The following is a 22,288-nucleotide window of genomic DNA, read 5'->3' as shown; positions in this document are numbered from 1 at the left end:
GGTGGTGAAACACTGGAATGCGTTACCTAGGGAGGTGGTAGAATCTCCTTCCTTAGAGGTTTTTAAGGTCAGGCTTGACAAAGCCCTGGCTGGGATGATTTAACTGGGAATTGGTCCTGCTTCGAGCAGGGGGTTGGACTAGATGACCTTCTGTGGTCCCTTCCAACCCTGATATTCTATGATTCTATGACCCACTATGGCCATTCTTATGTTCTTAATGGGAAGAGCTTTAATTCAGGATAGTTATTAATGTTAATAGTTAAGAATTGAAATTTAAAAAAAATATAATCTATATTATTTAAATCTAATTTTAAATAAAATGTAATAACAAAATGACAATTTGCTGATTGTAAAATGATGAAAACCAGGATTAGTTTGAGTTCATCCTTTAGTATCAAACATATTCATCCTGTGAAAAAAAATAAAGAGGGTAAGTTCTTTTCACATATTTAATAGACTAATGGCAGAGATATAATAATTATGATTTGTTTTTAATTTTTAGGAGCCAAAAACTCTTTAAGGTAACAAGTCTAGCAATTTTTGTTATTTTTCTTTAAAACAGGGGTGGCCAACCTGTGGCTCCGGAGCCACACACGGCCCTTCAGAAGTTAATATGCGGCTCCTTGTATAGGCACCAACTCCAGGGCTGGAGTACAGGCGCCAACTTTCCAATGTGCCAGGGAGTGCTCACTACTCAACCCCTGGCTCTGCGCCCACTCCACATCTTCCTGCCCCCTCCCCTGAGCCTGCCATGTCCTCATTCCTCTCCCTTCCCTCCCCCCAGAGCCTCCTGCACAAAACAGCTGATCAGGAGGTGTGGGGAGGGAGGGGGAGGTGCTGGAAGCAGGGTGGGGAGGTGGAGCTGATCGGGGGCTGCTGATGTATTACTGTGGCTCTTTGGCAATGTACATTCATAAATGCTGGCTCCTTCTCAAGCTCAGGTTGGCCACCCCTGCTTTAAAATAACTTGTTTAATAAAAGAAATAGTTATTTTTGACTTATATTTGACCATTTCTGGGAAATCATTTAAAAAGAATCTAATCATGGGATAAACTCTGAAGTTCATGACAGAAAATCTGGGATGCACAGGTGCGGTTTTAATTTACTGGTCAGCTAGCTAACGATCAGTCAAACATCACAAGTCTCCTGGTAACCAGCCTGCAGAAATTTTGGAAAGGTTGGTAACTATCTATCTTAGAAGATTGCACAGTGCTTGTTGGCAGCTATTTCTATGCTTGTAGGTGACTGTTGTAAAACTGCATACAGATGTATATTTCTGTTAATGGTGTGGAATTCACAGACCATTGATTTCTGTCTCCAGTGCAATTGCAATTTCTGCTTTTGCTCTCTCCTGTTACATTGCATCCCTAATAATATATAAAGTCAACGGGAACTGCAGGAGTTTGGCACCTCTGAAAATCAAACTGTAGGACTTTGAATCAACTGGTATTCAAAAAAGACCTCGATGGGCGCTGAAGTAGGGCTTTAGAAAAAGGTTCCAATTTTCTATTACAAACCCTGGGCAGGCTCATTCCTACCATGAATACATAAGCTTCAATCATTCTGACATTTCCATTGATTCAAATTAAATGTGAGGCTGATAGTTAATTCAGCTCGCCCCCTTCCCCATTCCTTCACAATGCTGCTGATTTCTTTGTCAAAATACCAGCTATCAGTTGTTTTCAAGTCCTAATTTATTTAGACTTAAAAGATTTGTATAATTTATGCAGGTGTCTAACCTTCAGACCCTAACTGAGATTAAGACAAACCTCCAAACCACTGGGGTTTGGTTGATCATTAGATGGGAAGAGAATATAATTTAACCTGTATTGTTTTTATCCTTCTCTTTTTCTGGGCCAATCTGCATTGTTAAAGAGAGGAATGAGTATAACAAACATGGAGCAAATTTAGATGCTGTACTGAATCAAGTTATGAACAGGTGGGAAATAAGATTGGGAAGTTGGTCTTCAGGAATAGAGGATAAAATGAATAGAACACACAGTATGAATGAACTAAGGGCCCTGACACTTTTAGCCTCTGCTGTGCATTGTGAAGCAAAATAACAGGAAAAAGCATTGGATGGCAATGTGGAATATTTCTTCGTAGCTGTAGCCACCTTTAGCATCTCTGTCAAATCAGGGGAAGATCACTTCCCTCTATAGCAAGGTCTAAATTATGAGTAAAGATGAAAAATTCAATAATACTGTGGAAGAGTCATGCAGAGAGCAGGTGCTGGCTTGGAACCAGTCTCAATATGGCTGCTGAGCTAGCTGTGTTGCCACTGATCCTGAGATCAGGAGACCAAAGAGGTGCATAGGGAGTCCCTTCTCAAAATTGGCTTGAGGAATGGCTTGAGGAAACCGCCAACCTCCAAAGTGATTTGTTTTTGAAAAGCCTTATAACAATGAACAATTATTTGGAGATGTCATTTTAGGAGATATAAATACAAACACCCTTCTGCTGGGGAAAGAAGAGCTTTAGAAGAGTCCCAATGTCTAAGTCTAATCCTCCTTCATAAAGAAAGAAAGAATAGCTAATAGTAACAATAACATCTGTTTCACTATAATGGACTGAAATTTCAATTGGATTGTCAACGTTATAAAATAATATGAAAACGATGACAATAAAATCACTGTTTACTTGGCAGGTTTACTGTTCACCAAGGCTATAAACATAAAATTTGGTAGAACTCTACCCCTTGGGGAAAAAAAATCATGTTGTGAAAGTCCATAACTTTAAACTTTGTTCCGAAGTTCCGGTGTTTTCTACATTGTATTTTGATCCATTTCGACTGCATTAAAGGTTTGTAAAATGAAAATATGTAGGGAAATGACAATGTGAATATAGGACAAGTCAGACAGCGAACACCCTATAACTTTTTAATGCCTGAGAAATGCTTTCTTTGTTCATGAAAAGGCAGTAAAGAATTAGTTCAGTTCTTCATCCACAAATCCAAAACACACTGATAAAGGCTTCAAGTTGAATAGGTTTCAGAGTAACAGCCGTGTTAGTCTGTATTCGCAAAAAGAAAAGGATTACTTGTGGCACCTTAGAGACTAACCAATTTATTTGAGCATGAGCTTTCGTGAGCTACAGCTCACTTCATCAGATGCATGCCGTGGAAACTGCAGCAGACTTTATATATACACAGAGAATATGAAAAAATACCTCCTCCCACCCCATTGTCCAGCTGGTAACAGCTTATCTAAAGTGATCATCAGGTGGGCCATTTCCAGCACAAATCCAGGTTTTCTCACCCTCCACCCCCCAACACAAATTCACTCTCCTGCTGGTGATAGCCCATCCAAAGTGACAACTCTTTACACAATGTGCATGATAATAAAGTTGGGCCATTTCCTGCACAAATCCAGGTTCTCTCACCCCCTCACCCCCCTCCCAAAAACCACACACACAAACTCAGTTGAATAATCACTGCAGATTGGTCCCTAACATACCAGTACCTTAAATGCACACAAAAGTATTAGTTTTCAGGAAAATAAAAATATACCTTAATTTTTCACACAAGCCTTTTTGGGAGTTTATTCCCTATATTCCAACAGAATGTGATCAATGGCACCTGGAACTCAAAGTTAAGTGGAAATTAGTAACCAGCCTTTCTCACCTAACTGCTGACAGATGAAAGATGGTACTCTGTGCTGGCTAGCCCATAAAAAGTTAATTTTATTGCTCTCCTTGAAGGATGGATAAAAGGATAGATGACTGCTGACAGCATAATGTAGAGACAAAGAGACTCTTTAAATCTTAGAAGCCATGATCAAAGTATTGAACAAATGGAATGTATAGAAGCACTACAGGTAGACAGGAAGACAAAAGACCAATACAAAAATATTGGCAAATTATGGCCTGCCATATAAATGGCTTCAGAATGTGCACAATGCTGCAAAAATAATCTTGTGTTTATTTTCAGGACATCATTTGCCCTAAAATACATTCCTCCTTTCCCTGTAGTTTACTCTGGGATGGGACAACTTGGTAGTAGGTGTAGAACAGAAACCTATCATTGCTTGGTCACGTACAAAAGTCTGGAATGTTCCCTCCACCCATGGCCCTTTCCTGGAATGTGTCTCTGCAGTCGTTGCCCAAAAGAGCAACTTCAGAAAGTGTTTTGAGGGAACCAGAACTGGAGTGAAAATCTTCAGTCACACATTCCCCTCCTCTCTGCAGGTTTTCCACTGGGTGCTGATAGCTAGGCTTTGATTTGCCTAGCAAGTGTTTATAAAGTCTTTATTTGGACTAGGCAGTTTAAAGTTTAATAAGAAACACGGAGATCAGCAAAATTAAATGTGTGGCTCCTTGAAAATGCTTTTCAGAAGAAACTTCTTTGTCCTACATATAGAATTGTATTCTGTGTGCCTTCCAAAAGGGCCTATTTAAGATGGTTATACTCCTTTATGTAACAGTTTGTTTGAATTCACTGACTGAAGGCTGCATGAAAGGTTCAGTAATTTCAAAATCAAAGTAGGAGAGAGCATACTGTTCTTCCTGATTTCTCTTTGAAGGAATACTTACATGCTTGAACTTTTCATAGGTGGCCAAGCTTGCAGGAGTAAAACCAAGTGCTGAAACTCAGACTGACTGTTACTAGAGTTCAGGAGTTCCTGGAAGAGAGAGTACCTTTTTTCTTCATTTTCAATATCAATTATCTCTACCTGCAAGAAAAATAAAGCCATATAAGAACAGGATCTAAACCAACTAACTCTGCCATACCTATGTAACAATAAATATGATGTGTTCCATCTGTGAAGGATAACACTACTGTGAAACAAGGCAGAAACACAGCCCAAGCAATTTTCTCTTAATCTTCAATTATATGCATTTGAAACAAGGAAGCACATAGATGATGGGAAATTACTTAGAATGAGGTTCCTATAATAACATGAAACCCACATAAGTAGATCAATGGATTAGTTCAAGTGATCCCTCCACCTCAAACTTTTCACACCATCACTTAAAAATTCTCTAGCCCTTTAAAAAAAAGTTCCTCTGATATTTTCCCAACATATATTACTGGGTAAAATTACTTTTATTTTAAAAAATGACCCTTTCCCCCCTACACAAACACACAGAGTAAAAACTACCATTGTTCTACCTAAATTGGCAGCATCTAATCCTCATTCACTGGAGAAGGAAATTTGGATGCTGATTTTTAACTCATGTTTGCCACACAGAGCAGCTATTGACTAGCACATATTTCTCCACATATGTACTATAAAGAAAAAAAAATTCCTCTCCATCACTGGCACACCATGCATCTTTACTCAGAAAACAAGGCTTATTCTAGAATTTACTTTGGTTCCCCTGAGGCTTTCAATTGAGGACAGGTTCTATTAAATATAATTACTTTCTGAAGCTCTCCTGGTAAAAGTGCAAGGTAAAAAAGGTCTGGCTATTAAATGAGAAGAAGCTTCTTTTTAAAAGTTTGGCTATCACACAAACAGGACTTCTCAAATGATGTATCTAATTACTGTCAACCTGACATGTTAAAATTTTTGCCAGTTTAAAAAATAATTTGTTCCCTAGCACCAAGATAGCTTTAAAATGGAAATAGAAATTCTTCCTCTCTAACGTTAGAACATTTTTGTATAGAAAAATATTTTCCCCCAAACCTGGAAAAGTTCCAAATCATCAAATATTACCTTCATCTCAGTTACGATTCACAACATTAAATGTTAATTTTTTTTCAGTCCAAAAGTGGTTCTAAAACATCAATTGGACCAAAAAGTTTTCCTCAGTTCTATAGGAACTTTAAAGGATTAAAGCTCATGTTCCCATAGTTTGAGTGACTCAAACAAGGGCAAAATTGTCAAACAAGGTTGAAAAATACAGATTGCCCATGAATTTGTTGAAATGCCTACACAGTTTTGTGGCTTTAATATATTGAATGTCGACAGTTTGCTTCCAGCCCCAGGGTGCATCTGAAATGTCTCAAATAAAAATATCATCTGAAGTAGTATTATTTTAAAATACTGGATATTTAAAGTATTTAGTACAGGTAACTGGACATATTAAATAATACAAACGTCTACTATCTGCCTAGAAAAATGTTAGTCTAAGATTTCAAGTTCACTACTCATATGGTACCATAATATGAATGTCACTGCCATTATTATAGAAACAAGTGGTATTAGAATGAAGCTTCATTTTTCAAGAAATAGAAATGGGGAAATTTTTCATCCAAAACTTTTTCTTTGGCTGGAAAAGTAGATTTTGGGTTGAGAAACATTCTGACATTTTGCAAATTCATGTTGATTTTGGCAAATTGTTTTGGTTGAAATGATAAATAGAAAAAATATTTAGGAAACATCAAAATGGTTCATCTTGATAATGTCAACACAAAAGTTTTCAACTTTTTTGGCCAGATTTGCAAGCAGACTTGGATGCCAGTGAGGTGGTGGTGCCCCCACCTTACATTGAATAGCCCGTGTTTAGGGCACTCACTCCAGATGTGGGAGACCCAGGTTCAAACTCCCCGTCTGGAGCAGGGATTTGACCCCGACCACTGCTGCATGCCCTAACCACTAGGCTTTAGAGTCACACATTCTCTCTCTTTGGCCCAATAACTAGTCAAGTATTTAATATAAAGTGGAACAGCTCTATCTGGAGAAACAGAGAGCCTCACCCTCCCAAAACCCCCAATAATCTGAGGATTAGGGCACTCACCTGGGGGTTCTCTACTGCAGAGTGGGGATTTGAAACAGAGTCTCCAACATCCCAGATAAGCGCCCTAAGCACGGGGCTATTGGGTATCAGGAAGCAGGGCAAAGCAGCACAAACTCCATTACTTTGTGACTCTAGCCCTTTATTTCCTTTATTTTTACTAAAAGAAATGGTTAACTGTGGCTGAAACCAAAACACAACATTTCATTTTGGGCTGAACAGTTAGAATGAAATAAAATTTTTCATATTTGTTCGATGCACCAAAAAAATAGCAGTTTTGGTTTGACCCAAGCTGATTTTTTTAAAACGGTCAGTAAACAACAACAAAATCAGTTATTCACTCAGTTCTAAGAGGAAATGAAAGGATCTACTTGTAGATGTCTGAGGAGCCAGAAGAGGGTGATTAAAGGTAAAAGAAACAACAGGAGGGTAGAGGAATGATGAAGGAAAGGTGGTGTGATGTGAAAGGTAAGAGGCAGATGAAAGGCATGCTTGCCTCTGTAGAATTACTAGTTTTGTCTAGACTGAATAAAAATGTATTTTTCCAGTTCAAAGAAAAAAACACTACAATTTTGTCTTCTTCAATCTATCATATGATTCTTCCTCTTCCAGTCATCTCCTATTGCTAGTGCATTGTTACAGGATGGTAGTTTGAAATCAAGCTCAATCCTAAGTATAATGAAAAAGCTAAATTGCATTACGATGGCTATAATCACCACTATGGCTACTTTTGCCTTTCTTGTATTTTTTTAATTTGAAGAAAGGTCTTCAAAGGTGGGATGAGATCTTGACATGAACTTGTCTCCTGTACACAATACTGTACACAATATTCACTGGCAGAATCTAGACATGCCACTAGACATCACATTGCGTTGATTATGCTCGGTTCATGTTTTTAAGCTTTTCTCTGCAACAGTAAGGGCTTAAAAACTCACCTTTTTTTTTAAATAAAAGCTGATATTCTCATGTAATCACATGACTCCATAAGTTTAGGGCCTATAGTGCTTTTGCCATAATCCATCCAGGATGGCCACATATATATGCCATGTTATGCACATTTCTTAAAAGTTTTCCTGGATGACTGCAATATTAAAAATGCATTAAGCCTCAATCCTGCAAAGATTTAGGTACATGCTTCACATTACATACTATAAGTAGTCCCACTGATTTTAGTGAGACTATTCAGCGTGTAAATTTACACATCCTGTGGAGCACCTGACAGTTTAATGTGTGTATAACTTTTGTGGCATCATGGCAAAAAAAATCTGCAGATAATATAGCCCACTGTATTGTAAGAAGATAATCTTTCCTAGTAGCAGAAAAAGAAAAAGCCTACAAAAGAAGTGGGTGTTGTTAAAAAAAAGAAAAAAAAAAAGACAGTGTGGAAAGACTGATTTTTTAAAATGCTTTCCTGACACTACACAGCACAAAAATAAATGGTAAAACATACCTACTAAGGGAAGAGATTACTACATATAAATACTAATAAAAGGTAAATCACAATGCACACAAAAAGTGAGATTGTTCTATATAATAAAGACAAATAAGTTGAAGGTAAAACCTTGAGACCCCTTCTCAGTTAGACAGTGACAAGTTTCTCTGCTACACTCTTTAAAACTCCTTGCTCAAGGGGCTTCTGATACCACAATCACCGCCAAACTAAACCAAACCACAATCTATTCACAGTGACATCTAATATCACAAGATAAGAAAAAGGTTGTGTACCAAGGTATCAAATGATAGTGTACCCACAGCATTTCTGAGTGCAGTTTACCATAGAGATAAGTGTCCTTCTCTCAATGCTACAAAATAATGCAGCATTATCAAGACAACTTAAGCTTCAGATGTAGTAACAAACATTTCCATGAACATTTGTTTCATGGCAGATGTTTTATTATTCTCAGAAGTAAGATTTTCGTTTTTGATAAACATGAGAGATCCAGCTCATTTTGCCCAAATTCCTCATTAACATTATCATCTTTTTAAACAAGAATAAAACAATTTTTGTTCAAGTTTTACTCCTGTCTATACAAATATTAAACACAATGGGTGCAAGTTGGCTTGCAAAAGGAATTAAAAAGTGCTACTCATGAAAGTTTATGGGAAGATCAATAGGAATCAATAGGAAAAACTATTTCACTAGGAGGGCAGTAAAGCACTGGAATGGGTTACCTAGGGAGGTGGAGGAATCTCCAATTTTAGAGGTTTTTAAGGCCTGGCTTGACAAAGCCCTGGTTGGGATGATTTAGTTGGGGTTGGTCCTGCTTAGAGTAGGGGGTTGGACTGGATGACCTCCTGAGGTCTCTTCCAACCCTAATCTTCTATGATTCTATGAATGAATGTGAGAGAATGGCAGAGAAGGGATTTGAATCTGGTCTCCCGCATCCCAAGTCAGGACCCTGACCACGTAGCTATTTGTCTTTTCTCTCCCTCCCCTACCACCCATGAAAAAAACCTTCAAAAGGTATGGGTTCATCCTGATACGTAACAGGAACATTTTGAAATCTCAAAAAGTTTTTCCAGATCAGAAAACTGATTCCCACCCAGCTGTACTCTAATGTGAAAGTATTTTACAATTTACTTTGCAGAACCTGCAAACATTTATTCAGTTGCTAAATGGCAAGTACGTGAGTAAATTCCATTGCTTTCATGGGACTACACACATAGTTAAAATTAAAATCATGTGTAAGTGTTTGCAAATTACTGGTGATCTTCAAAAAATAACTTGATTATCACATCTAGCCAGGAACATATCTAGATATATATGGAAGTGTGTGCAGTGGTTGATTGACTTGTCACAAACAAGTACTTGTGGCACCTTAGAGACTAACCAATTTATTTGAGCATAAGCTTTCGTGAGCTACAGCTCACTTCATCGGATGCATACTGTGGAAAGTGTAGAAGATCTTTTTATACACACAAAGCATGAAAAAATACCTCCTCTCACCCCACTCTCCTGCTGGTAATAGCTTATCTAAAGTGATCACTCTCCTCAAGGTAACCTATTTCCCCTTGTTTTTTCCTACCCTCCCCCCTCCTCAGACGTTCTTGTTAAACTCTGGATTTGTGCTGGAAATGGCCCACCTTGATTATCATACACATTGTAAGGAGAGTGATCACTTTAGATAAGCTATTACCAGCAGGAGAGTGTGGTGGGAGGAGGTATTTTTTCATGCTTTGTGTGTATAAAAAGATCTTCTACACTTTCCACAGTATGCATCCAATGAAGTGATCTGTAGCTCACAAAAGCTTATGCTCAAATAAATTGGTTAGTCTCTAAGGTGCCACAAGTACTCCTTATCTTTTTACGAATACAGACTAACACGGCTGTTGCTCTGAAACTTGCAACAAACACTACATACCAGTTGCTTGAATCAAGGTGGCTTGAGGAGACAGCACAATGAAGAATATTATTTTCTCCTTCTGCCTGCTTTTGCTTTTATCTATTCTCAAGGTTTCATGAGTTGCTTTTGCTTTTATCTGTTCTCAAGGTTTCACGAGTTGGTGGCCATGACTGCTTATGATGTCATAATGCTGGCCTTATCCCAAAAAGTTAACTTTGGCTAATAAATGGACCCACTTTTCCCCCAGCATTAATCAAGCCATTTAGCCAAACATGTTTTGGGAATTCCAAAGCGTACTGATTATTTCTGTTGTATTCTGCAACTACTACACCATTTCAAAAGCCAGAATTTAATTTTTCTTTTATCTCTGATATGTCATGTCTGTTGTCTTGGAGCATAACCACACAATACCTCCTTGAATTAGGTGACTTTAACCATCACAGCAGCTATATTTCTTTAATACGTACAGTCTGCTTATCAGTATCAGATTCACTGGATTTGACACAGCACGTTCAATCATCTTCTCATATACAGAAATAATCTTGACCTTGCTGCTTCTTGTATATCTGTTGAAAACTGAAATAACTACCTGAATACAAAAAAGCTGCCATTAGAGTCCAGTGTTTTATCAAACAACCTACTGCAGTTCTCCAGTTTTATTACTAATGCTCAATTGCATCACATAAGTTTTCAGGGGCGTTTACTTCAAATTTTCAGCAACAACAAAAATTGGTTTCATGTGCAAAAACATGAAATAGGAGTTTCAGATTATTTTTGTAATGGTATCAATAATAAAAGCAATTTAGCACGTGTCTTTCACTTTTCTAATCCATTCAGCTTTATGGTATCTGAAATTCTACTATTTACTAGATACTCTGAGTGCATGTTCTTTGCTGCAGGTACAGGGATAAAAAGATTTTAGTGCATTTAATGATCAGCACTTCATGTAAAGCACACTTTTTTAAAAAGTGGTATACATTTTTCTCTGTCACCTATAGAATAAAGGTGTTAGATGCCATAAGACTTCAAAGCACTGACATCCTCCAAGATATTTGCTATCCAGTTTCAATGACTCAAAAGTTTGACCTTTTTCTCATAGCATGGCTATTGCTTTATGTATATGCATCATATCATGAGACTCCTGAAGATGAGTCAATATGTGAACAGTTCCTTATAGGTGGAATCTGTAAAAAGCTGTTGACACATAGTTTTAAAGGAAATAGTATGCTCTATAAATTATACAATTATCGACTTTTAAAAAATCATGGGCAAATAGTTTTTCACAAAGCCAAAGATGGCAAAGCAAAGATGACAAAGATTGTGACATGGTATTGTACTGGGTCACTCCCTCCAGTTTGTTACGTCTCTGTCTCTTTTTATTTATTTATTTATTTTTTAAATTTTAGACAACACTGTATGGTGTGTGATACAGCTTGGCAAGAGGGCAGCAGGAGGGTGATAGAGGGGAGATATGTAAGCCCCAGGATGATGACAGCCTTATTCCCTGTAGAGGGAAGAGAGGTTGCTATAGATTAATTAGAGCTCCTGAAGCCAATTAGAGCACCTGAAGCCAGTCACCTGATAAAACCCCCCTGCTTCAATCAGACACTTGGAGGAGTTGTAGTAGAGTGGTTTGGTGTTGGAGCAGAGAGCAGTTTGGAGGGAGGCAAAGGAGAGTTTGAAGAAGTGCTGTTGCGGGCCAGAAGACTAAGACCCTAGGTAAAGGGAAATCTGGCTTGTGCAGAGCAGAGGAACTCCACGAACACAAGGGGTTGGGAGAAACTTGGCCCAAGCAGAAAGAGGGCAGGAAGCCCCACAAGCTGAAGGGCCAGAGAGGGAAGTAGCCAAGGGGAAGGAATCGCTAGTTCAAGTGGTTTGCCATTATCCCTAGGGCCCCTGGGCTGGGACCTGGAGTAGAGGGCGGGCTCGGGTCCCTCCCTCTCCACTCCCCTTCTCTGCGATACTAGTGGGACAGATAATACCGCAGATGAGGGGCAACAAACGGCGCCCTGAATCCCTCCAAGAAGAGAAAGCGCGGGACCTATCATAGCAGTGCTGGCAATTTGCCACAGGTGCTTATTCTAAATTGTGCCCATGAGGCACAGAAATCCATTATATAAAGTTTCCCTGTTCCTAAAATATGGAAACATCTGCTAAGGTTGTAAATGCTGTGTTGCCTAAGTCATATAATTGGAGAACCTGAAGCTGGTAACCTGGAGATACCTTTTGCCGTAAAACGGAATTATTGAAAAGTTACAGTGAAAGGGAGATGATTCAGTCAGACAGACCAAAAAAAATGCATTCTACTTTGCACTACACTTATCAACAGAGTTGGTGAGCATCAAAGTAAAGTAGAGCTTTTTTGTATTGAAATGTGTTCAGCTCAATACATTTTTATTCTTATAAGGAAAGGAAAACTCTTGGTTTTAGTGGACATTGTTTGGATACTACTAATGTTCTGAGACAAATATTGGTGAGCATTGTCAGGGGAAGAAGATTCAGAACCCAGATGAATGTTTTCCTTTATTATAATTGCCTAGATGTTTCAAAAAGATAAATCTTTGTTTAAAATCAATGCCTGATAGATAAAACACAAATGCTTCTGCCTTACTGTCTTGGAGTTTCAACCAACAACTTACTGATTTTCATCTTTGTAAGTTCATTTTATTACTTTTACCAGATTATAAATGTAAACATCTCAAAATATTCGCATATCCTTGGCTGCAACGTAAATTTGAATTAATATGGCATTAAGAACAGAATTGCTGAGCAGGAATTTGAGCAGTATTGCTACAATACATTGTAAGTCAACCTGAACCCCTGCTAAAATGCATTACATTCATATTTATTACCAGCTGCTCAGCTTGCAAAACAGTGTGGATGTTGTAGGGGCTATATTTTAAAATACTATGCTAAAACAACATGAAATATTTTTCTTTAGTCCTTGTCAAGGTTCCTCCCCTACTCTGAACTCTAGGGTAAAGATGTGGGGACCTGCATGAAAACCTCCTAAGCTTTTCTTTACCAGCTTAGGTCAAAACTTCCCCAAGGTACAAAATATTCCACCCTTTGTCCTTGGATTTCCGCTACCACCACCAAACAAATAGGTTACTGGGGAAGAGCTGTTTGGACACGTCTTTCCCCCCAAAATCTTCCCAACCCTTGTACCCCACTTCCTGGGAAAGGTTTGGTAAAAATCCTCACCAATTTGCACAGGTGACCACAGACCCAAACCCTTGGATCTGAGAACAATGAAAAAGCATTCAGTTTTCTTACAAGAAGACTTTTAATAAAAATAGAAGTAAAGGAATCACCTCTGTAAAATCAGGATGGTAGATACCTTACAGGGTAATTAGATTCAAAACATAGAGAATCCTTCTAGGCAAAACCTTAAGTTACAAAAAAGATACACAGACAGAAATAGTCATTCTATTGAGCACAGTTCTTTTCTCAGCCATTTAAAGAAATCATAATCTAATGCATACCTAGCTAGATTACTTACTAAAAGTTCTAAGACTCCATTCCTGTTCTATCCCCGGCAAAAGCAGCATATAGACAGACACAGACCCTTTATTTCTCTCCCTCCTCCCAGCTTTTGAAAGTATCTTGTCTCCTCATTGGTCATTTTGGTCAGGTGCCAGCGAGGTTACTTTTAGCTTCTTAACCCTTTACAGGTGAGAGGATTTTTCCTCTGGCCAGGAGGGATTTTAAAGGGGTTTACCCTTCTCTTTATATTTACGACAGTCCTAGAAAAAGCAAAGGAAGAATTCAGGAGCTAAAGCTTCTATTCAGGAAGCTGAACACTGTGCTTAGGTATTGCAGGGTTCTAAGAGCAATAGTGGAAACTATTATTTGTATTACTACTTAAAGACACTAACCTGCTAAGTACCATGTAAACACAATATGAGCCAGTGCCTGCTGTGAAGAACTTACAATCTAAATAGATCAAGCTGACAAAGGAAGTACTATCCTTACTTTACAACTGGGGAAGTGAGTCACAGATATATTTGCATGGGAAGTCTTTGGTACAGCCAGAAATTGAACCCAAATCTCCCCCAAGTCCCAGTCCACTAGATCATCATTCCTTACATTACCCACTTGGGGTACATTCTCGACTATATGCATAAGATAAGTCACTATGCAAGCCACTGCATGCATAGAGCCACATGGTTAAAAAGCTTGTTGCAATTAATTAATTAATGCCCTACGTGGGCATTAAAATGCATGAACAAAACAGGGTGAATTATGGGTGGAGAGGAAGGCTTTAAAACATGGGATTGGTGAGCAAAGAAGTCAAAATAATATCCAACTGTTGCATATTTATTCACCATTACTTCCACACAAAATCTGTAAGTGTGCAAGTCAAACAGAACTTTTGCAAAGTAACTGTTCACACTGCTAAATTCAGTGTGAAAATCAACAGTAAAGATTTTGTAATTGGAATTTAGCTGGCCATTTGGTCGAATACATATAGCTATTATTGACCCTACAGAACTAACAAAAGTAAAATCTTTTCTTTTTTCAGTTATTTTTCTTTAAATCAGCCTAAGACACTGGGTGCTTCTGAAAACATAATATTCAGAAAGATACCGTAAAAATGCAAATCTTACATAAGCAACTTCCCACGAAAAGAACAACTCAGATGCCCATACATAAGACACACACTGCAACCTTTTCCTTAGCAAAAGCCAGAGAAAATAGAGATTTGCAGCACACTCTAAAAGCAAATTAATTCACTCTGTTGGCCCCAGGGGAGGGAGCAAGTTCCAGAGCTGAGGATCTTATAAAGAAACTACTCCACCAAACTGGGAACGTTAAACTGAATTACTCGTGTTGATAGGATATAGAGGGGACACCCACACCACGAAAGATCAAGGAGAATGGGAAGCCTAAACCAAGGGATTACCCATCCATTCAGGGTAGAAAGAAGGGACTGGCAAAGATGGCTGTATGAGGGAATTGAGAGCAGTGGGACAGTCCCTAGGACAGGGTGAGAAAGGGAATGGGGATTGCAAACCTGAACATGGGCATTTAGAGATACTTGGCTAAGAAGAATTCCCTCACAAAACGGGCCAGAAGAGACAGTGGATCTGTTGTCCATCTCCCAAAATACCAGATGGAGCTAGAGAGCACCCAGTCTACCTAAAAGATGGGATGGAGAGCCAAGACCTCTTGCTCCTTGCCATACTGTCTTTCACATCTCCATTCTCCACACATTAGCAGATTTTAAGGCCAGAAATGGAAGTTACTTACTTGTAAATGGACGTTCTTTGAGATGTGTGGTGCCTATCTATATTCCACATTGAGATACGCATGCACAACATATTCCTGAGCCTGGAATTTTGTGCGAGCAGTGTCCGTTGGTCCACATATGTACCACACCTAGACTTGTGCTCCCAACTGAGGACAAAGGGCAGTGTGGGCCAATGCCTCTCTAGTTTCCCATTCATGCTGCAGTGTAATGAATTTGCAGAAGAAGGGAAGGTGGGTAATGGATGTCACCTATCAGCTCTTTCTTCTTGGGGAACCAGGGTGCAATACCCAGCCTGTCTGACTCATAAAAGACCTTCCCACCTGCTCCCGCCCTCCCCCACCACTCCTCCAGCCTCTGCTTGAACCAAAGTTGATCAGAAGAAAGACTTACAAAAAGCAATGAAAAGGCAGTGGGAGACACACCTAAACCCCTCTAGACAAGGGTGACAGGATTAGGGAAACTCCCCTCGCCTCATTTGCATCAAAGATGGGACAAGGAGGCATCTCCATTAGCATACAGAATGGAGCACAGAGATTCCAATGCAAGAACCGCACTGAACTCTGGGACCAGAAAAGCAGGAAAGCACTGCATGATGGGGAATCTCTTCTCCAGATATTAATGAACCCATGCCTGCATACACACAGCTCAGCAGTTATCAGGCCAATTCTAATAATAAATCCTTTATTGGTATCCAAAATACTGAAGCTGCCTAATTGCATTGTGAGCTCCCTCAAAGGAACATCGCCCATAGCCAGGAATGATCATTTCCCATTGTCTAGCCTGAACAAAACAACTTTGGTATACAAATCTAGCATTCTCTCTTGAACCATTGTTTCCTACAAAAACCCCTACCCATGCTCAAGTAAGTGTTCGCGTAGTGAGTCATCGGCTGTTCAGGAAGATATCCTGTACTTCCCTGTAACAGCATGACTCTAGGTTCATCATCCATGGATTAGCCACACCTTGAAACGGAGAATCGGAATGTTGGCGAGGTGGAGGCATCCCACATCCTGTGTCAGCAGGTGAGGCACAAGGGGAAGGGTCTGTGGTGGTCTTCTGGCCATCTGATTCAGGTATGGGAATCATCTTTGTCTGGGCCATGTTGGTGCAATTAGGATTACTCTGGATATGTCCTTCTTGATCTTGAGAAGTACGCGGCCAATAGTGGAGTCAGAGGGAAGGCATGCATCAACGGGGCTTCTCATTTCATGAGGAAGGTGTCCCCTAGGGAATTTTGTCCAAGTCCTGCCCAGGAGCAGTAATGTGGGCATTTGGCACTGTGGGACATTGCAAAAAAGGTCTATTGAGGGAAAACCCCATTGTTAGAATACAGTTTTCAGGATTCCTGAGTCCAGCTCCCATTCATGCATTTGTGATGAGTTTCTGCTTAGGTCATCTGCTGTGACATTCTGGCTTCCCTGTAAGTAGGTTGCGATGAGATCTATGATGTTGGAGATGCACCATTCCCAGAGGTGAACTGCTTCTGCGCCAAGCAAGTCAGACCGGGCCCCTCCTTGGCGATTTATGTAAAACATAGTGGCCAAGTTACCAGTGAGGATCTGGACAATCTTGTTGTGCATCAGGGGCAGAAAGCGGTGGCATGTATTTTGAGTTCCAATAGGGTAGATTCCATAAGGGACCACTGGCCCTGGATGGTATTCTCGGACAAGTGTGCTCCCCATCCCACGAGGGAGGCAGCTGTGGTGATCGTTACTGATGGGGTGTCTTGTTGGAATGGAACACCAGTGCAAACATTAGTTTGTTCTGTCCACCATGTTCGTGAGTCTATTACTCTTCTGGGCATTGTCAGTCATCTGTGGGTGGAGTGCTTGTGAGGAGTACAGAGAGTACAAAGCCAGGTTTGTAGACACCTCATTCGAAGCCTGGCATGCTTCCCAACAGACGTGGTGGCTGACATGTGCCCTAGGAGTTGTGGGCACATTATGGCAGATGTTTGTGGGCTGTTTTTTACTGTTGTAATGAGATTTGTTAGGGCAACAATGTGTTGTTGAGGCAGTTGTTATGATGCTGTGTTGCAGTCGAAATGTGCCCCTATAAAGGCCAACGGTTGGGTTGGAATTAGAGTGGATTTCTGAAACTTGATTTGTAACCCAAGTTTTGTAAACAGGGTTGTAGTGATGTGAAGAGTGTCAACTGCAGCCTGGTATGGTGAAGTTTTTAGGAGACAGTCGTCTATGTAGGGAAATATTTTTATCACACCCTGTCTGCGAAGGTGTGCTGCAACGATGGTGAGGACCTTGGAGAATACCCGTGGGGCTGTGGATAATCTGAATGGGAACACTCTGTACTGATAGTGGAGGTTCCCGAGTCTAGATTGGAGGAACCTTCTGTGTGCTGGATTAATAGTGACGTGGAAATAGGAATCTTGTAGGTCAAGGGCTGAGAGCCAGTCTCCTTTCTCCAGTGCCGGAATTATGGTTGGTAGTGTTATCTTGAAGCTCTGTGTTCTGACAAACTTTTTAGCTTGTGCAAGTCCAAGATGGGCCTCCATCCACGGCACCACCTCCTGCACCAATACATTGCAACAAGTCTACAGCACCAACAGCAATCACAATGATTTCAAACCAAAGCGTGCCTCTTCCATTGGCACCGAGCTTACCTGTGCCGCAGCAGTTTGTTAGCCAGGCAGACCTCTTCATCACATCTACTCCAGGAACGCCTCTCTTTGGTACTGACGGTACCCCAGCTAGACCAGGGCCAAGCCTGACTAATACCCCTGCTGGCTCAGCCCCTCCTCTCTCCAGCACCGAGGAGGAGGAGGAAGTGGGGGCAGGAATGTGCACCCCTCGCCATTCCTCCCGCAAACTTGTTTTCTTCTGGGTGAGGAAGTAGTGTGAATAAAACCCGCTCCCTCTTGGTAGGTACGGGTTCAACAGCACCTAGTTGCAGGAGGTGGTTTACTTCCTGCTGTAACAGGTGCTCATGAGATGGGTCCCTGAAGAGGGACGGGGAAGGAGGGTGGGTAGGCCGGATAGAGGCAAAAGGAATAGAATAGCTCTTGCGTATAATTTTCAGAACTCACGCGTCTGATGTAATGGTTGCCCAAACCGCATAGAAAGGTTAGGTGGTCCCCAAATGGGCTGGAGGTTATGAGTGACTTCGGCAGTGGAGTATGGGGGGCTCTTGTGTCTTCGACCAACGGTTCCAGATGCTTGTCTGGAAGTGGACGGTTGAGACTTTGCTGATTACTCTGGGGCTTGTCAGCATCTCGTCTGACATTGTTTGCGGCACTGGTCATGTCTTTGAGATTGGGCATATGGGGCAGTGTTGGTATAAAATTTGCCCTGTTTCTTTTTGTTCCCAGTGGCATATATTCCTAGGGTTTTCCATGTGGCACAGGAATCTTTGTGTGTGTAAAGTTGCATCTGTGCCTCCCACAAACAGTTTTTGACCTTCGAAAGGTAAGTCCGCTACTGTCGCCCGAACTTCCTTGGGGAAGCCTGGAAGGTGGAGCCAGGACACCCTCCTTGTGACTATGCATGTGACTATGCATGTGGTGATGGAGCTGGCTGGTGTGTCAGTGGAGTCCAAGGAAGCCTGTAAGGCCATTCGGGCAGCGAGGGAGCCCTTCTATGATGTTAGCTTTATACTGTTCTTTTTTATCCGTTGGAAGATGTTCAATAAAAGTTGTCATTTGTGCAAAAATGTTGTGTGTGTGTGCAGTTGGCCAGTAATGCAGAATAGTTTGCTATTCAAAACTGGAGGGTCACTGAGGAACAGGCCTTCCTGCCAAAAAGGTCTAGGCGTTTCCAATCTTTATCATAAGGGGTAGTCCTAGCCAGATGTTGCTTTCCCCTTTGATTAACTGGCTTCACCACCAATGAATTGGGGTGGGGGAGTGAACAACAATTCAGCTCCCTTAGCTGGGATGTAGTACTTCTTCTCTGATCTTTTACAAGAAGGTGGAGTTGTAGTTGACATCTGCCAGATAGTTTTTGCTGGGTCCATCATGGCAACATTGATGGGTAGTGCAATTTTGGCAGTAGGAGATGTAGGGAGAATATCTGTCAGCTTATGCTGTGTCTCCAGCAGCTCTGCCAAGGAAATGTTGAGGGAGTCAGCCACTCGTTTAAATAATTCCTGGAAGGATTTAAAGTCATCACCTGATGTGGGAGGAGGAGACATTATTGTTCCATCAGGAGACAAAGAGGAGATGTGGGTTGGTGGGATGGTGTCACCCTCTGGTGGCTCTTCAATTGATTCTATATTGGTGCAGCAGGTTGAGCCATTGTGCTGCTGGGTGCTGAGGTTTCCTTCAGCTTCCTCGGTGCCTAGGTAACAGGATTAGCTTTGTTAAGTGTGCCTGCCTTAGAGCTAGACTACGGGCGGGTCTTTTGCTCCTCAGGCCGTCCCGGTGCCTCTCAGTTGGGGGCTCTGCGTGCCAACAGTACTGGGGCAGATTTGGCGGTCAGAGAGGCAATTCTCTCTGAGGCGAGGAGTGAGAGTGCTTTTTCGTGGCTTTGTGCGGGACTGGGTCCTTTGCAGCTGTTTTTGAAGAGGATCCCATATCCGATGCCACCGTGGGTGAGTGCTGGTGGGGAGGGGTCCTGTGCTCAGGATCAGCAGCAGGTTGAAGGGATTTCTCCATCATCATAAGTTTTAACTGAAGATCCCTAGCTTTTCTAGTCCTCACTGTCAGCTTTTTGCAGGGGTGGCACTTCTGTGTGATGTGTCTCTCTCTAAAACACCAGACACACTGCGAGTGACCGTCTGAGACTGGTATTGACAGTCTACAGGTCAGACAGCATTTAAAACCTGGAGAACCAGGCATGTCAGAGAGGCTGTTCACAAAGAAAGAATGGGATTAGTCCCTTCCAAGTGTCTCTGTACTGTGAGGCGGATGCCCGCCGGAGGGGAGGGGGAATGGAATTTTTTTCAATAGAGAAAAAATGAAGGAAGAAGTAAATAAAAAAAGAATAAAGCTACAAGGGTTGAACTAAAGGAAAGTAAGGTTTTTGAGGGTGCTGCTGTTGTTCCGACCGAAGCCAACGGCAGTACAGAAGGAACTGGGGGGCGATTGGCTGCGCGCACTGGATAGCCGCTCAGATCGGGGCGAGACGGCTGCCACGTGTGCGTGGCCAACTGGGGCACTGCTACTGCAAATCTCCAACTAGAAGCGCTCGGGTGCACAAACACCTAAAGTGGAGCACCCACAGGGACACTCCTCGAAGAAGAAACTGAGATATCAGGGATTCCGGTGGAGTCTGGAGACAAAAGCACTGATGAACCCAAGCAGAGAAACGCTTCCATTTAGCTGAGTAACAGCTTCTCCTCAAGCAGAATCTTTTCTACTTTGGTGAAGGATGAATTGCATGATAGCTCAATGGTTTGAGCATTGGCCTGCTAAATACAGGGTTGTGAGTTCAGTCCTTGAGGGGGCCATTTAGGGATCTGGGGCAGAAATTGGGGATTGGTCCTGCTTTGAGCAGGGGGTTGGACTAGATGACCTCCTGAGGTCCCTTCCAACCCAGATATTCTATGATCTTGGAACATGAGTGTTCTATCTCGGATGCCCATCCAAATACTGGTTCTCATTTCCAGAAGCCCTGAATGGGGTATGTCACCTTGTCCCTGTATCATACTAGAGGGTCTGATAATATGAATGTGACTTTATGGTGACACAATGCTTTATGGAAATATGCTTATGAATGTAACTATGACATAACTGGAATATGTTTTATGCTACATATGCCATGTAACATATCTCTGCAAAGATTATGATCTACTGAATATATTCATCCTATTTGTATGCATGTATCATTTTTGTATTCGAAGTTATGAATATTGGCTGTGTACTTGTTTGTTTTTAAGTAGCTTTAGTAAGGTATTTGGGCAGCTTCTTTAGAAAAGAATTTGCAAGTTAAGTGCCCAATCAATAAACACTTAACAGATAATGGATCTTGGAAGGCTCCAATCCACATAAGAAGTCTACTTGAGGACGTTCAAGGTAGCATGCGAACAATGGCTGCTACCTGTAAGTTCTGAGTCATGCATGGACATGTGACTCCAAAACTTCATCTTGTAGCTGGGATTCTACACAGGGGGAGGGAGGGGTGTTTACCCACAAGAGAAAGTCTATTTAAATCCCTGGGAGACCCCTCCATTTTTGTCTGGCTCAAGAGATATCCATTGGGGGTGGAGAGGCTATCTAAAAGAAACTTGAACAAAGGACAGTAACCACAGGGGTGTGAGTGATTGCTAAACCCAGACTAGAAGGAGGCTAGTTTGTAAAAGAGGCTTATTGGAACATCTCTGAAGGTGAGATTTTATCTGTATTCAGTTTCTTACTGTATTAGGCATAGACTTGCGTGTTTTATTTTATTTTGTTTGGTAATTTACTTTGTTCTGTCTGTTATCACCAGGAACCACTTAAATACCACTATTTGTATTTAATAAAATCACTTTTTACTTATTCATTAACCCAGAGTATGTATTAAAACCTGAGGGGGCAAACAGCTGTGCATACCTCTCACTCAGTCTTATAGAGGGTGAACAATTTATGAGTTTATCTTGTATAAGTTTTATACAGGGTAAAATGGATTTATTTGGGGTTTGGACTCCATTGGGAGTTGGGCATCTGAGTGCTGGAGACAGGAACACTTCTTAAGCTGTTTTCAGTTAAGTCTGCAGCTCGTGGGACGTTGTTCAGACCTGCGTCTGTGTTTGTAGCCAGCAAGTGTGTCTGGCACAACCAGGCACTGTTCTGGAGTCCCAAGCTGGCAGGGAAAGCAGGGGGAGAAGTAGTCTTGGCACATCGGTTGGCAGCCCCAGGAGGGTTTCTGTGATCCAACCCGTCACAATGGGGACAGTCATGGGTGGTCACCTTGAGAGTTTCAGCTGATCCATGAACCAGAACTGTCTTGACCGTTTGGGCATGATGAGGATGACTCAACCTCTGTCTTGAGGGATCTTCCAGAAAACCTGTGACATCAAAGGAACTGGAGGGAAAGAATATTTCAGGTGACCCTTCCATGACATCAGGAGGGCATCT

The 22,288-nt window shown here is 41.3% G+C and overlaps 1 protein-coding gene across 1 annotated transcript in view; it reads right to left on the bottom strand.

The window, feature by feature from the left end:
* NBAS (NBAS subunit of NRZ tethering complex) overlaps nucleotides 1–22,288 on the bottom strand; it is a 407,958-nt gene that overhangs the window by 37,057 nt on the left and 348,613 nt on the right. The window contains exon 49 of the mRNA XM_084622071.1: nucleotides 4,531–4,670. Coding sequence (XP_084478197.1) covers nucleotides 4,531–4,670 — 140 coding nt within the window. The remainder of the gene's footprint in view (nucleotides 1–4,530; nucleotides 4,671–22,288) is intronic.

The sequence above is a fragment of the Lepidochelys olivacea genome, assembly GCF_965140295.1.
Source record: "Lepidochelys olivacea isolate rLepOli2 genome assembly, chromosome: 3".
Taxonomy (NCBI): Eukaryota; Metazoa; Chordata; order Testudines; family Cheloniidae; genus Lepidochelys; species Lepidochelys olivacea.
Note: the sequence above shows the minus strand (reverse complement) of the source record. Positions and strands in the feature narration are given on the sequence as shown.